This window comes from Herpailurus yagouaroundi, unplaced genomic scaffold, assembly GCF_014898765.1.
Source record: "Herpailurus yagouaroundi ecotype Mexico unplaced genomic scaffold, PumYag 162, whole genome shotgun sequence".
Lineage (NCBI taxonomy): Eukaryota > Metazoa > Chordata > Mammalia > Carnivora > Felidae > Herpailurus > Herpailurus yagouaroundi.
Window position 1 is genome coordinate 59202624 of NW_024412403.1, and position 14928 is coordinate 59217551.

The window sequence follows — 14928 nt, forward strand, 5'->3', positions numbered from 1 at the left end:
AGAGAGTGCAAGCAGGGTAGGGGCAGAGAGAGGGGGAAAGAATCCCAAGCAGGCTATCAGTGCAAAGCCTGATGTGGGGCTTGAACTCATGAACCATGAGACCTGAGTGGAGGTCAGATGCGTGAGCCATTGAACCGCCCAGGTGCCCTTGTTAAAATTCTTTAAAGGCATTTTGCTATAGCAGAGTAGAAGAGGGGCAAGTGGCTGGTGGGGGAAGGGGATTCAAGAGTTTTTTGTTTTTAAAATGGGAGAAGTAGCATGATTTTATGTTGATGGAGATGATCCAATAAAGGGAGAAAATTAATGAGGTAGGAGAAGAGAGAACTGCAGGAGCACTTAACCTTTGGATTGGCCTCTGTATGTTTCTGTGGGGCAAAGAGCTAGGACCGGGTGGGGGTGGGGTAGTTCTATAAAACACCAAGCAGTTCATAAATGAGTCTCTCCCTGACATTAGAAATCAGGCTTTTTCTTGCACACACGAAAAGTGCATTAAATAAGCCATTTGTTGGGTGACTACTAGGGCCACTCATGGTGTCAGGTACTTTGCCTACATTATGCAAAACCTTATTAGCCGACTTCCAGCATCAGTATCATTATTACTACACTGTAGACCAAGAAACTGTTACTAGGAGCTAAAACAACTTCCCCCAAACCATACAGAGCATAAGTTAAATAGCTTGCATTTCATGGTGCTCTCTTCCTTGCTTCTGCGGGTTCCTCGAGGGCCGGCGGCCTTTATCTTTGTAACCCCAGAGAAGGGCTCCCGACTTGGTAGAGGCTCACATTACCGCGTGCCCAGATGGACCGCGGATTGCCCTGGGTCCATTTCGGTGCCTTCATCCGAGGCACTCGATGGAGGCCATTCACCACCAGCATTGTTCTCATTGGTTGCAGCAACTGAGAAAAAAAAAAAAAAAAGTTGGAAAACAGAAACTTTCAAAAGAAATTACCGAAAGGAAATCAGAATTAGTTCCAATCATCAGCCCTTAGCTGAGGCCATTTCCCAAGGAGCTCGCAAAGCTGCTCTTCTGACGCATCAGGTACCTGCCCGCGGGCGAACTGTCGGGAGCAGGTGAGGTGTGGTCACCTGGAGTTTCCCAGTTGAAACTTCACGTCGGGCGAGGAAATCATCACCCGAGGACGTGTACCCTCCCGCCCTTCTTCCAGCTCGTAAAAAAAAAAAAAAAAGAAAGAAAGAAAAGAAAAGAAAAGAAAGAAAAGAAAAAGCCTGCCACAAACGTCTCTAGCGCGGGACTGTAAAGGCACTAGAGGCGGCTTTGAGAACTGGCGCCGGGAGCCGGGGCGAGCAGCCAGGCTCCTCCAGCAGTCGTGAAAAGCCCGACTGCACACCGCCCGCGAGCTGGGCGGCTCACCTCCTTACCGCCTCGAGTCCCAGGGTGCCCGCCGTGGTGGCTGCGAAGGGGCCGGGGCCCGGGAGCGCGGCGCGCGGAGCCCACCACCGCGGCCCGAGGGGGAGCGCACGGCGTGGCGTGGCTCACCGAGCGCGCCTCCCCGCCCTGGCCGCCGGGACCCCGTCGCGCCGCAGCGCCAGGTGAGGAGGGGGGGTCGGTGGCCGGCGGGAAGGAGGGGGCGGCGCCGGCTCCCGGTGTCCGGGCCGCGCCCCTGGGGGGCGCTGCCTCCCCCGCGCCGAGTTGGTCGCCGCCGGTTGCGCGGCGGAGGGCTGGGGGCGGAGAGGAGGCAGTGGCCGCCGGGGCCGAGGAGGGGCGCGCTGACTGCGCACCGCTAGCCCGGAGTGGCCGGACGGCGGCGGCTGGAGCTGCGGCGGGGCCCGGCCTGGGGGGCCGGGGCCGGAGGGAGGGCGGGGGCGGGGGCCGGGGCCAGGCGAGAGGGCGGCGGGGCCGGTGGAGAGCCGCGGCTCGAGGAAAGATGAGACGGTGAGTGGGAGCCGGGGACGCGGAGTTGCTTTGCTTCTCTTGCAGGCTGTAGGGACAAAAGCCTGGGCTGGGGTTAGCGGAACCCCAGTTTGGGGGGCCCTGGACCCCGGTGGATGGCTGGACCCTGCAGGAGAGTGTCGGTGTAGGGGAGACTCTCACAGAGTGGTTGCAGGGAACGGGCGGGATTTGGGGGGGGGGGGGGGCACCGGAGGCAACTTTTGCCCAGAACTCTGGAATGACCAAGGGGAGAGGTACGGGGATCTTCGGTGGAGAGCTGCTTTGTCGCGATGGGCGGAGGAAAGAGAAGGTCTGCTGCAGGATGGTGTGGGGCGCGGGATTCAGAAAAAGACCCCCCTCCGCCCCCAAATATCTGACTGGCTGCGCTTCTGATTCCACTGTTTCAAAAGTGGGGCTCGCAAGTTTGAACCGTGCAGAACCTCAGATTCCGATCTCCAAAAGTTTGTGGTCTGGCGGTCTCCGCAGCCCTGGAGACAGCGGCTGGAGGAAGCATTGGGGAATGTCCTGAACCCCTGTTTCACCCGCGTCGGGCAGGGCGGAGGCGCGGCTGAAATGTTTGCTGGTGCATTCAATAACTTAGCTCCAGCAGTCATCACTTTAAATTAAAGTGTCCAGGAGCTGGCTAACTCCCGCCACCGCCAGGCAATTAAAAGGCTGACAGGCTGTCCCTTCCAGGGTGGAGGTGTTCTGTTTGAAAGAGCTTCGGAAGTCCAACCTGCTTCCAGAGCCTGCCCCTCTACCTTTCTTATGTGGAAGAGGGAACTGTGCCCGCAGCCTTTTAAATTGGTAGACTGGCCTGGGGCTGGAAATACTCTGGGCAGGCCCTGCCCTCATCCCTGGAAGTCTTCCTCCGGCAGCTCTGAAGTAGCTCTCACGAGTTCTAGAATGCACAGCTCATCACTGCCAAGCGCGGCTGGGAGTGGAACTAGAAGCAGCAGCGTACGAATGTGGATTCCTTTTAGGAGAAGTATTTGTCAGCCATATTTCCCTTCATTCTATAAATGTGTAAGTTGCAGACACTTCTTTTCAAGTACTGGAGTGTAACTTCGAGCTTCCTCGTTCGGTCTAATTTAGGTGTTTGACATACGTCCCTGAGATTCTGACTTTGTCTGAATTCAGCTGGGAGCGATCTAAATGAAGTTCAGTTTCAGAGGGTTAAACTTTTGCCCTGAGAGCACTTGAATTCTTGCTTCCTGGTAGGATAGCAACAGAGTAGTTGGATTTGGGATAAATAAACCTTTAGAGTTGCCCAGTATTTTAACAGAATGGCTATATCCCTGGTACCGTTGGCGTCAATTATGTAAATATTTGTTTGATTAAAGAGCTGAGTTCTTTGAAAAGTAACAGTTGTGTCTATTCAAGATTCCCTTTTCATATCCTGGACTTAGTTCTTTAAAAGAGTTTTTTTTTTTTTTCACCTTACATTTTTAATGTGGAAATGTACACATTATATGTACTTTAGAAACTCTGTAAAGTTCTCAAAACGTGTACAACTGGCATTTCCTTTAAAACCAAGGAGAGTTGAGTTTTTGCTCTTAGTTGACTGCTGTAGCCTTCACCTCCTGAGACCCAGAGGTTTGCAAATCTCAGCCTTTCTCACCAGTGGGAAAATGAGATGTTTGGTTAAGAGTAGTAATCATTTCAGTTTGCAGCCTTCAGTCTGTTTCATGCAGCTGGCAACTGCTGTTCCTTTGGGCTGAGGACTGAAGGACTGTAGGGAGGGGGTGTCTCTTGGATGCCTGTTTAAAGTGGTGGAGGAAAAAGATACTTGGGGCATTGAGCTAAGAGTTTGCTAAGCCCTATCTTAAAGGATATAGACCAAAGCCAGAACTCATTAGCATCCTTTGCGGAAACATTTTTTATTTACTGGCTTTGCACAAGAGAAGGAAGAAACAGCCAAAGTGCTTAAACCAACCATTGGTTTTCCTTATTCTCGTCAAAGCCCTATCGCGAAGTCTCTAAGCAAGGATTGATTCTAGAGTGTACTAGGGAAGTTACTGTGAAAAACGTGATTCCTTTGGGATACTTTTAAAGAGCAGCTGAGGTTATGACTTTGTGTGCTAATTCTCAACCCTTAGCAGGGAAGCGTGCTATGAACGATTTGTAAAGGCTGTGCTTTGTACTTCTTCCAAGTGGAATACATGTGCTTTATAAACCTGTTAGGTCTTGGTGTACTTTACTTATTAATAGTGTAAATGTCACCCATTTGAAACTAACAACAACAACAAAAATATTTCTAAGTGATGTGCATTATTTTAAAGCCCTGATATCCAGTATAGCAGTGGTTCTCAATTGGAAGTGGGGGTAGCTTTTGCTCCCCAAGGGATATTGGCTAACGTATGGAGACATTTTTGGTTGTCCGTCTGGAAGTAGAGAACAGCCCACCCCCTGCCAACTGGGCTGACATCTATGGTGGGTAGAGGCCTCAGCTGCTATGTAATATCCTACAATGCACAGAACAGGCACAAAGAATTCTCTAGCCCCCAAAATCTAGAATACTGCTCCAGAATAATACACTAAAATACCAGAGTATTACCTCGTGGGCATCTGTTAATAAGATTAGGGATCTTAATCTAACTTCGATCCTCAAGAAACCAACTGTGTTCTTGTTAAACACAAGAGACCATGTCATAGAAGCCTTTTTGTCAGCACCAGATTCTTTTGCCGTTGGCATTAAGAGTCTTAATATACCAAAGATGTGAAAGAACTTGTGTTCATCGACAACTTTGTTCACTTAAAAATCACAGAATTTGGGAGTATTAGACTACAGGGGAGCCTCAGAGATCACCAAGTTCCACCTTCTTATTTTATAGATGTGAAAACGGAGATGCCTGGAGATTAGTGACTCATAAGATCGCACATGAGTTTGTGGCAGACTTAGTCCTGGGTACAACCCAGAATTAGGGAGTTTGGCAATTGATGTTCAAGCAACTGTATTTTTTTTTTTTATTAGTGGACCTGACCCTTTGTGAGCATTTAGAGGTACCATTCTTCATGAGGAAATAAATAAACCCTTTGGGGAAGAGTAACATTAGCCATGGTGACTGTGGAGCATATGCCTGTGTGTGTCAGCCCTAAGAAGGAGATAATTCCATTGTGTGATCTGTGACACTCTACGTCTGATGCCTACACTACCCTTCCCATAGCAGAGTGGGCAACAGATGGTTCCACAAGGCTAGCAGATGCTGCTTTTGAATCCAGGTACAAAATAGAAACATTTGAGATTTTCCATCCCTCCCTGCCTCATGGCTTAAGAGTAGAGTACATGAATGGATAGGAGGGAAATGAGAGAGGCCTCCTGAGTATGAGGTTTGGAAAGCCACCTGGCATATAAGGAAATGAGCAGTTGTGGGGGCAATTCATAAGCTGATGAATGGCTGTCTACAATAAGTAGGATTGCAAAGAACTTGGGTTAGGAATCTGAAGACCATTCGAGTTTAGCTATCCTTTGGGTGAGTAAGACAAAATAATCCTGAGAATAAAAGGAAATCCTCTTATCTGACTCCTTTGCCTCCAATGCACTCACTTGACTGGATAGTGCGGGACCTGCAAGTCACATCTAACTCCTATGCCACTGTTACTTTCTTATACCCCAGTCTCTACCATTCCATCCGTTTCCCTGATGGGGAAGAATATGACAATAGTGTAAAGCTATTGTTAATTTTCTGGGAGAGTTTAAAAAAGCGTGGCGTTTGTGAATGGCTCTGTTTATAGAAAGGGGTTACCTCCGTGAGTTTTGAAAGATCAAAAAATCTGTGCCCATATTGCCCGATCAATTACAAACATGTACTCGCACATTTACATTTCTATGAGTAGCCATTAAGCCTGTGATTAGGAATTCTAGGTCTGTGTGCTAAGTGTTGCTGCCAGGGTAGTTTATAATCATCCCAAGTCTGGGAGGTTCTGGCATTAGAGGAGACTGTTTTAGTATGCCTTTCTTGGGAGAGGTCAGAACTCTGAACTGTGCTGAGGTAAGTTCTTATCATCTTGATGACTAGCCAATGGGTGCACCTCAAAGCCAAGTATGTGGTAGTATATTTAGAAATGATTTGAAAGTGGTGACTTTTTTAAGGGGTCTGCGCCCTGCAGGTACTACAATAAAGAAGGGGGCAGCCTTCCCATGATCACCTTCCTTGTAGTTATTGTTGTTACTTTTGTTTCAGATGATGGGAGAGAAGGCAGGCGTTGGCTTTGTTTTGTTTTTTAAATAACTGTTGGCTGGAAATATTTATTGGCATCTGAGTAATGTGACTCTTGTCTTTTGAAAATGAATAAGACCAAAAATGGTAGCTCAGGGTGTCACATCCCTTCAAGATAAACAGTTAGGCAAGAACTTGTCTTTGTCACACAGGATTTGAATCCTCTAGGGGTTAATTTCAGTTGTTTTCGTGATATTTAGGGATGTTTCTTACATGTTGAAAAGAAGCTTTGTGCTTTATGTGCTTTAAAGGCAAGATTTTATCTATAGCAGCTAGTGGTCAATAATAGAAACCCAGGTTTAAAAATCATTTTATTGAGGTGTTGGTGGGAAAGCCAGTGTTTGGAGAAGCTTGCTGTACAAAGAAACAGATAAGTAAGACCTAGAATAGCAAGCAAAGTTACATGGAAACGCTTTGGAGAGGTTTTTACAAGAGCTATTTTTTTTTCTTTAGAGTGTGAAAGTTGATTTATTACACAAACTGCTGCTTTTTTCTTACTTTGCAAATGAAGGGGAAGGAAAAGTTTGTGCATGCCAATATTTAATATCGTTACCTCAAGCAGGGTCAGCCTTTTCTGAGACTTGCTGCTAAATCTGGAGTTCAGCAGAAATTAGTGTTGATCAGCTTAGAATATTTGGTTTACACATTGTGTGTGACTTCTCCAGATGGTAGTATGCTTGTGGAATTAACATATGGAATGGCAAAAAGCTAAAGGTTACAAGATTTTTCCTAGGTGTGTTTCTTGACCAGTGGACTGCTAAAACAAGGGCAGGTAAAAAAGCAGAGGAAAGCCTGCTCCTGCATTCTTTTGGCCAGTTCAGACCCAGTGTGAATAGTGCTTCATAGCCAAGAGATACTCAGAGGAGACTGGGAAGTGATGTCTGGCTGCCACACTGCTTACGTCATTGCAGAAGTAGGTTTTCGAAAACAGCTTAAGATTTATTAAGGAAATTGCAAGCCATGGGAATGCAGAACACATATTTCTTATACATCACACTGAATCAAATACCCGTATTATATTGCATTAATGTAACTCTGACCAGGCCTTTGTCCCACTCTGTTATGCTGAAACAATTTACCACGCCCTTGGAATGTCATGGGCAACGGCACCGGTGCAAGCTTTTCCCAATTAGGTAGCTGCTACCTTATCACTAAAACATGTTTCTGTCCTTTGGTCATTTCCATGTCCTGCATTGTATAACTGGCACTCCTGTGTTATTTAACCAGTATCTATCTGTTGCTCCAGAAAGTTGGAGCAGAAAGAACACCCAGTTCACCCTTACCATTTTAAATGTGGGAAACCTCAGCTAACACAAGGTGAAGACAGGAGTGACTTGCTCCCGCTTTAACTTCTGTTGGTGATTTTGGCAGAACCAGGACTAGGACGGGTCTCCTGACTCATGTTCCTGGCAGTCTGTCCAGTGTTCTTTCTACTATTTTGGCCATTACAATAAGAATAACACCCTAAGGAAACCATTTCCTTTATTAGGTCTTTTGGCCAGAGCTATAAACAACTGCATTGATTAAATTTAATTTAGTTAGTTGATTATAGATCTCTGCTGGTTCAAGTCCTTTCTTTTTTTTTTTTTTTTTTCAACGTTTATTTATTTTTGGGACAGAGAGAGACAGAGCATGAATGGGGGAGGGGCAGAGAGAGAGGGAGACACAGAATCGGAAACAGGCTCCAGGCTCTGAGCCATCAGCCCAGAGCCTGACGCGGGGCTCAAACTCACGGACCGCGAGATCGTGACCTGGCTGAAGTCGGATGCTTAACCGACTGCGCCACCCAGGCACCCCTCAAGTCCTTTCTCTTATCCTTTTGAGCAACGTATGGTCCAAAGGTAGGCATCAGGAGAGGGGAAAATGAAATGTCTTATGATACCCATTCCCTGTAATCAGCCATTAAGTAATAAAGGCATGGTATCATTACTGTTTTGTTTACTTTATGGTATTTTTAAAATCCATCGGCTCAATTTTTGAGTTGAAGGGAAAAACACAACTATGGAAGATGTGGTCCCCTTGTGTTCCATCTCTCCTGAGCCTACATGCTCCGACTATTCCCAGTTCGTAAGTTTTGGGTAAGAGAATGGGAAATGTAGTGTTTTGGGTTTTGGCAAGTGTTACTTCGGAAGATTACAAAATGACTCTTAAGAGAGTGTATTTTGATCAGACACTGGAATGGGGGGACAGGGTGGTGGAAAGATCAGAGTTTGGTCCCATAGACTCTCAGCTTCCAATTCAAGTCCCTAGGGGTGGTTTCAGGGCCAAGAGAGAGCATCTTTATTCCCTTGTGATCCTAGGGTCAATATTGTTCTTGTTGGAAATTGGATACTGGAGTACCCCTCTGCTTCAGGAAGTGGACCTGAAGGAGGGTGTACACACAGTCATGACCTCCGGTTTGGGTATTTTGTGACTCCCCCCTACCTCTCTGGTTTCATCTTCACTGTAGTGATCACATAATAGGAGGATTCTTCCAAGGTCTATAGTCAGAGTCACCTCAACCCAGGGATGAATTATTCCCATGATCAGAAGTAAGAAACATCTGGAAACATTGGATTTATTTGGGAAAATTTCAGGAATCTTCATGTTGACCGGAAACTGCTTTAGGATTCTATAAAGAACCCTAAAAATATGGGTCTATAGTTTCCTTTAACACTCTCACTTTCAAAGAGGAAGTCACCTAATTTAAGAATCTACAAAGCATGTCAGTCTCTCTTAGCATAGATCTATAAAGTGTGAGTATTTAAGTTTTTTGAGGTTCACATTCCTCATTATATAGCAAGGTTGGCAGTTTTTGTGAATACTTTTACATTTTAACTGTCTGAAGAGATGGTTTTTCCTTGGGCACACATAGTGGTGAAATTTAGTTACCGCACCTAGCATTATCGTGCAAGCATTCCGAATATAACAAATGGCCTGACACTTGCAATCTGAACAGTGCATTTTTTCTTTCAGATTTCTCCCACATACTTAAAAGACTCAGGTTTTAGGAGCTTAATTCACTATGATAGAGGGTTAGCATTTCATACTTAAAAAAAAAAATAAGCTAGGAGCCACCGATTTGAGCCTATCACGTTTTGTAAGTGAGCCACTATAATTTTTAAGTCAGTATATGTTCATGTATTTTTATTCATATTGATTTGCAAAATGTATACATCTCACTTTTTAACTATTGTATTATGAGAAACTTTAAACATACCCAAAAGTTAACAGAATAATACAGTGAAATCTCATGTATCTTTCATATGTGATGCTAATCTTTGTTTCATGTGCAAACCTTACTTCTTCCCCCAAAATATGGATTGTTATAAACCAAATTTTAAACACTGTACTATTTCATTCATAAATAAATATATAATTCTAAAATATGTAACTCTTAAAATATAACTCTAAGAGATTAGGATTTTTTTTTAAGTTTATTTTGAGAGGGCAAGGGCAGGGAGGAGCAGAGAGAATCCCAAGCAGGCTCCTCACTGTCCGAGCAGAGCCTGATGAGGGATTTGAACTCACAAATCCTGAGATCAGGACCTGAGCCGAAATCAAGAGTCAGAAGCTTAACCAATTGAGCCACCCAGGTGCCCCAGAAGAGATAGGGATTTTTTTTTAAATGTAACTATATCATCAGCACACCTGAAAAAAACAGCAGTACTTATAATATCATCTGTGTTATTGTCAATGTTCAGAAACTCTCCTGAGTCTCTTTCAATCTAGAACAGTTCCCTCTCTGTCTTGTTCCTTTTTTCCCCTTGCCATATGCTGGTTGAAGACATTGGTTTGTTTTTGTTTTTTTTTCTGTAGCCTTTCTCATATTCTAGATGTGAGTGATAGCATCTCTGTGGTGCTGTTTAGTATATTCCTTCGTGTCTCTTATTTGATATAATTGGAGACAACATGCTTTGAGACCTTTCCTAGCATGTCACCGTGTTCAACTTAATTTATTATAAATGTATGTAGTATATATATTATATATATATATACACATGCTTCTTGGATTATTATTGTCTCTCTTTTTAAATATTGCTAAAGCTCCCTTAATAATGGTGTAAACATACATGTGAGTCTAACTGATAAAAGTCACATCTTGGGGATTAGGTAAAAGTCAGGAATTTTGTTGGTGGGAAGGGAATATGAATGGCCCATAGGTATTTTGAGATTGTTTCTGCTTTGCCTCCTCCCTCTCGCCTTCCTCACTGGCTGGAGAGAGCTATCACAGGAAATCTATTGCCAAATTCCTTGGGGAGTCTAAAGAATATTTTAAAGTTCATACAAACAAGTCTTATTCAAGGAACTAGCACAAAATTTTTTTAAGGCCCATAACTGATGTTTTACCCTCTTTACTAAGAGTCCTCAAAGATTTTTAGGGACGCCTTGGGTGGCTCAGTTGTTTAAGCGTCCAATTCTCGATTTCGGCTCAGGTCATGATCTCATGGTTAGTGAGTTCGAGCCCCGAGTTGGACTCTACCCTGACAGTGTGGAGCCTGCTTGGGATTCTCCCTCTGCCCCTCCCCTGCTTTCTCACTCTCTCTCAAAATAAATAAAATAAACATTAAAAAAAGAGTCCTCTAAGATTTTTATTCCTATAAACACTCTAGACTTATTTAAAAGTAGCCTCTGATCATAGGAGATAAAGATCCCCATTTGAAGTATGGTTATTGCTGTTGATGGTGATTACTTTTAGGAAACTTTGGGTACCATCTGGAGTTCTCTTTTGGACAGAGCTTAGACTTCAGGACAGCAAGGGATGACAGAAGGGAATGGGAGCGTGAGGTTTGACTCCTTTATTGTGATAGGAAGAAACTGGAACTCTTTTTAACTTTCTGTCCTCACGTCTTCCATCTGGTTAAACGTTCTTATTATCCCCCATGGCTCACCACTGCTGCCTGTGCTCTTTCCTCCCTGCAGCCCCGTTTCAGGCTTTTGTTCTTTCTTTAATGGTTTCCCTGACCTCTTTGTTTAGGCGATTTCAGAATAGAATAGAATAAAACTTCAAAAGCAAAAACAAAAGCAAACCTAGAAGAGAAAGTGTGTGATCAGTGTCCTTTGAGACCTGTCAGCCATTCCAGTGGTCCTCACCTTTCTTCCCAGCCCGGCTGTGGGCCCCCCTGACACCTGGCCAATTCTGAGGATGCCGCAAGTTGCTTGGGTTCTGGAGAGCCTGTTCTGGCAGTCACGAAAAGCCTTCATGCGTTTTAGGCTGCCCTGGGCATGTGGGCAGCATGCGTCTGTCTCTGCATGTCTGTGAGGGTGTGTGTGCGTGTCTGCACGCAGTAAGATTTTTTTTTTTTAATTTTTTTTTTCAACGTTTATTTATTTTTGGGACAGAGAGAGACAGAGCATGAACGGGGGAGGGGCAGAGAGAGAGGGAGACACAGAATCGGAAACAGGCTCCAGGCTCTGAGCCATCAGCCCAGAGCCTGACGCGGGGCTCGAACTCACAGAGCGCGAGATCGTGACCTGGCTGAAGTCGGACGCTTAACCGACTGCGCCACCCAGGCGCCCCTGCACGCAGTAAGATTTACAGCCGCCTGTGAATAGGTTCAGTCTGCAAGGACAAAACAGCCTCCTTATTCTGCCATTAAAATACATGTATTCCTGTGGAACTGCTTTTTTTGTTTGGGATCTTTCTGAGAGATGAAAATATCCTCCTTGGAGATTATCAACCTATCTAACGTGTCTAGTGGATAATAATTATTTTGTTCAAAGAGGCAGATCTTTAAATATTAAGTTTATTTATTTCTTTTGAGAGGAGGGGAGAGGGGCAGAGAGGGAGACAGAGAATCCCAAGCAGGCTCTGAGCTGGCAGCACAGAGCCCGACGCCGGGCTCCATCTTACTGAACTCAGGAACTGCAAGATCATGACCTGAGCTGAAATCAAGAGTTGGATGCTAAACCAACTGAGCCACCCCGGCGCCCCTAGGAAGATCTTTAAATGGCAAACATGGAGCAAGGGAAGAGTGGGAATTCATTTGCTGCTATGTTTACTTACAAAAAGAACAAGAAGGGTACTATGCCCCCCTACAGAAGTATTTCTCTTCTCTGTGCTAGGATATAAAATCTTGAGTGAGGAAGAAGTGTTGAACAAAGTTTAAGAAGTGGGATGAGTGAGTGGGAGATGAGGATAGGTTGAGACCATGACTTGGGGATGCTTGCAGAACTGTATGGGAGGCGTCTACGAAGGAGACAGGATCTGGGGATATTTGCCAGCAGGAGGTGTGTGCCAGTGGGTGTGGGGCTGAGCAGAGAGGTGAGGTTTCTTTGCACAAGATGGACAAGGACGAGGAGGATTTAGTGATGGAAGGAAATATTTGTGCAAAAGGAGGGTATGTTTGCGGAAGGGAGAGCTGAGAGGATTGAAGATTTAAGTGACGATGATGTTTGGATTAACAGAGGATAGGGGAAATGGCTGCTTTGGGAGTTCTGAAATGAGAATATTGCTAGAGAAGGAAATGGTTCTTCCTGAAGCTTCTAATTAGCCCCCCCCCCCCCCCATCATGTTTTCTTGTTGGGATTAGTGGAAAAAGAGGGAGGTTTTGTATCCATTGTTCTCCATTCTTAAGCTTCCAGTTTGGGGCTGAAATGAATTCCCCAGGTTTCCCTTTTTGTCCTCTAAAAGTTCCCCTCAGGGAAAAAAAAAAAAAAAAAAAGCTCCCCCCCAGGCCCCATCTGCTGCCACAGGAATACCCCTCCTCCCCAGAATTCATGTAAAGAATGGCACTACTTCTGAGGGACTGCTCCAAGCTGGTGTCTGAATTCAATTACATGTCATCAGCACGTGCTTTATTTATAACATCACCATATTGTAAACATTAGCACTGAAAGAGACCAGCCTGTGGACCACCAGTGTTCTGGGAGAGCTTTGAAACCAGTGTCGGCCACTGTCTGCGACAACATATGTTCCCAGAGCCAGCGCCTCTGCTTGGAGGGCCCGAGTAGGACACAGTAGAGACTCAAACTTTTTTATTAAGTGGAAATTTTAACGTGTACCCTCCCGATTTTAGGGGGTATTCTTTTTTCTGAATTTGCTTCTGTAATCTACATCCTCACCTTTTCCCAGCCAGTCTACAGTTCACCTGCTCTGCTCGGGCAGGTCTGCTCTGATTAATCCCCACTGTTCTGGGTGACCCTACCAAGTGCCTGTGCATGGCAACGTCAAATGACAAGTAACGTGTCATATACAGCGGGACTCCTGCAAAATCTTTTGGGTTTCTGGATAACTGCATTTATATGGACCGGACTGTAAGTCCCGCTCCCTTAACACAAGCCAATGCAGCAGGGTGCAAGAAACACAACACACGCTTTGCTTTGATTTGCTTTTTTTTTTTTTTTTTTTTTAACCCTTTGATCGCTGGGTGTGTTTCCAACCTCTTGACAGATCCTGTAGCTCTGGCAATCACAATGCTGTCAATTCACTGTAGGCGACACAGTTTGAATGAGATCAGCTCACTGTATTGAGTGTAAATGGCGCTGGAGAATTCTGTTTTAAAACAGATACCAGAGCCATGTGTCAGAGAGAAAAGGAGCTACCAAGACACTTAACCAACATGATCCTTGAGATTAGTTTTGCAAGTCATTTTCTTCTCTAGGGAAAACATACTGTGAGTTGCCGTGGTGTCATCCGGAGATGTCTTCATGTCTTCTGGCATTTTCTAATTGACGATGAGCTGAAGTACATTTCAGGTGATAAAATAACCAGAGCTCTGGGGGGGGAGGGGGAATTAAATGTATGGATTGGAAAGTAAACCGAAACATTTCAACACACATTAACTTCTTTCCTGTTTAGACTTCCCGGTGTTGTCTTTTCTCTCAGATGGGCACCAGATGCCTTCTCCCTTCTCCACGCCCATTCTGTGGATCCGCGTGTAATATATGTACTTGTGAAAGCCCTCGGGACTCTTTTGCTTCTACGACAACCATGCAGTGATTTTTATAATTTCCCTGAGACTTCTTTTTTGTTGACATAAAATGTACAAGAAACCCAAAATAAACACGCAGAAGCCAGGCTGGAAACAGGGTCCTCCTCGCCTGCCTCCCCTCTTACACATGTTAACACAGATCTCTCCCCTCTGCTGCCCTCTCTCTTGCTCACCGCTTTGGCACACCTCTCTCGCGGTGCTTCCTAGTCCTTCCTCGTCCCGACCTCGGCAGACCTCGGCAGCAGTCTCTGATGCATCCCTCTGCAGTGTTCCCATGTCCCACCGCTCCTTTCCCTCATCGCCAGGGAATTCATCAAACCCAAACTCTTCCAGTGTGTTCTCCACCTTCCTGCCTCCCCCCTCCTGGCTCCCCCTCCTTCAAAACCCATATTGGCTGTACGGTCTCCATTCCCCTGTACTTTCCCCATCTCTAGGCCTGCACTAACGTGATCTCACCTGCAATGAAAAGCATACTCTGGAAGTAGGGAAGGGGAAGGGTATCACAGCCATATCGTCATGCCTGGGGTCAGGAAGGGCACCGGCTTATCCTTTACCTTTTGAGTTGAGTGGGTTGGCGGCATTAAGAGATAACCAAACTGAGACAACTATACATATTCACTCAACTCTGGCACGTGGACGAAGCTTTGGGAAAACGAGTAAGTTCCATATTTGTGTTTGATGATGTATTTTTATATGCACAGCCTTTCACATATCCTTAATAGACCTAGTGAGGTTGAACCGAAAAACTGGGGTGTCAAACACGAATATCCTTTCAGATATTCTCTGGAATGTGCGTACATCCAAATCATGTTTAACTTTCCCCTACAAGCATGTATGGGGGAGAAACGTTGCATGTTTCTCAATTGTGGCTTCTTATTTGCAAATGTCCTGCTTGTCTCTTCC

The 14928-nt window shown here is 45.2% G+C and overlaps 2 protein-coding genes across 4 annotated transcripts in view; one reads left to right on the forward strand and one right to left on the reverse strand.

The window, feature by feature from the left end:
- Nucleotides 1–229: 229 nt before the first annotated feature.
- Nucleotides 230–2747, reverse strand: LOC121036514 (formin-like protein 5). The gene is made up of 3 exons (XM_040485026.1): nt 2654–2747; nt 1382–2332; nt 230–897 (listed from the first exon to the last, which is right to left on the reverse strand). The coding sequence occupies exons 1-3, from the start codon at nt 2745–2747 to the stop codon at nt 785–787; spliced, it is 1158 nt and encodes a 385-aa protein (XP_040340960.1). The 3' UTR covers nt 230–784.
- PHLDB2 (pleckstrin homology like domain family B member 2) overlaps nt 1462–14928 on the forward strand; it is a 113396-nt gene continuing 99929 nt past the window's right edge. The window contains exon 1 of one of the 3 annotated variants that reach the window (XM_040484466.1): nt 1462–1552. Coding sequence is in view for 1 of the 3 variants with exons in the window: in XM_040484463.1 (XP_040340397.1) it covers nt 2915–2918 (4 nt within the window). In the remaining 2 variants the exon portion in view is untranslated. Of the gene's footprint in view, nt 1553–1802; nt 1896–2612; nt 2919–14928 lie in introns of those variants that run through there. The other 2 variants (XM_040484465.1, XM_040484463.1) reach the window with 2 other exon arrangements.

Coding starts and splice junctions, on each gene's coding strand:
- LOC121036514 (XM_040485026.1), bottom strand. CDS start 2,747: ATGAGGGCAGGGCCTGCCCAGAGTATTTCCAGCCCCAGGCCAGTCTAC. Junction 2,333..2,653: donor CCCTCTTCCACATAAGAAAG/GTAGAGGGGCAG, acceptor TCGGAATCTGAG/GTTCTGCACGGTTCAAACTT. Junction 898..1,381: donor GCACCCTGGGACTCGAGGCG/GTAAGGAGGTGA, acceptor TTTTTTTCTCAG/TTGCTGCAACCAATGAGAAC.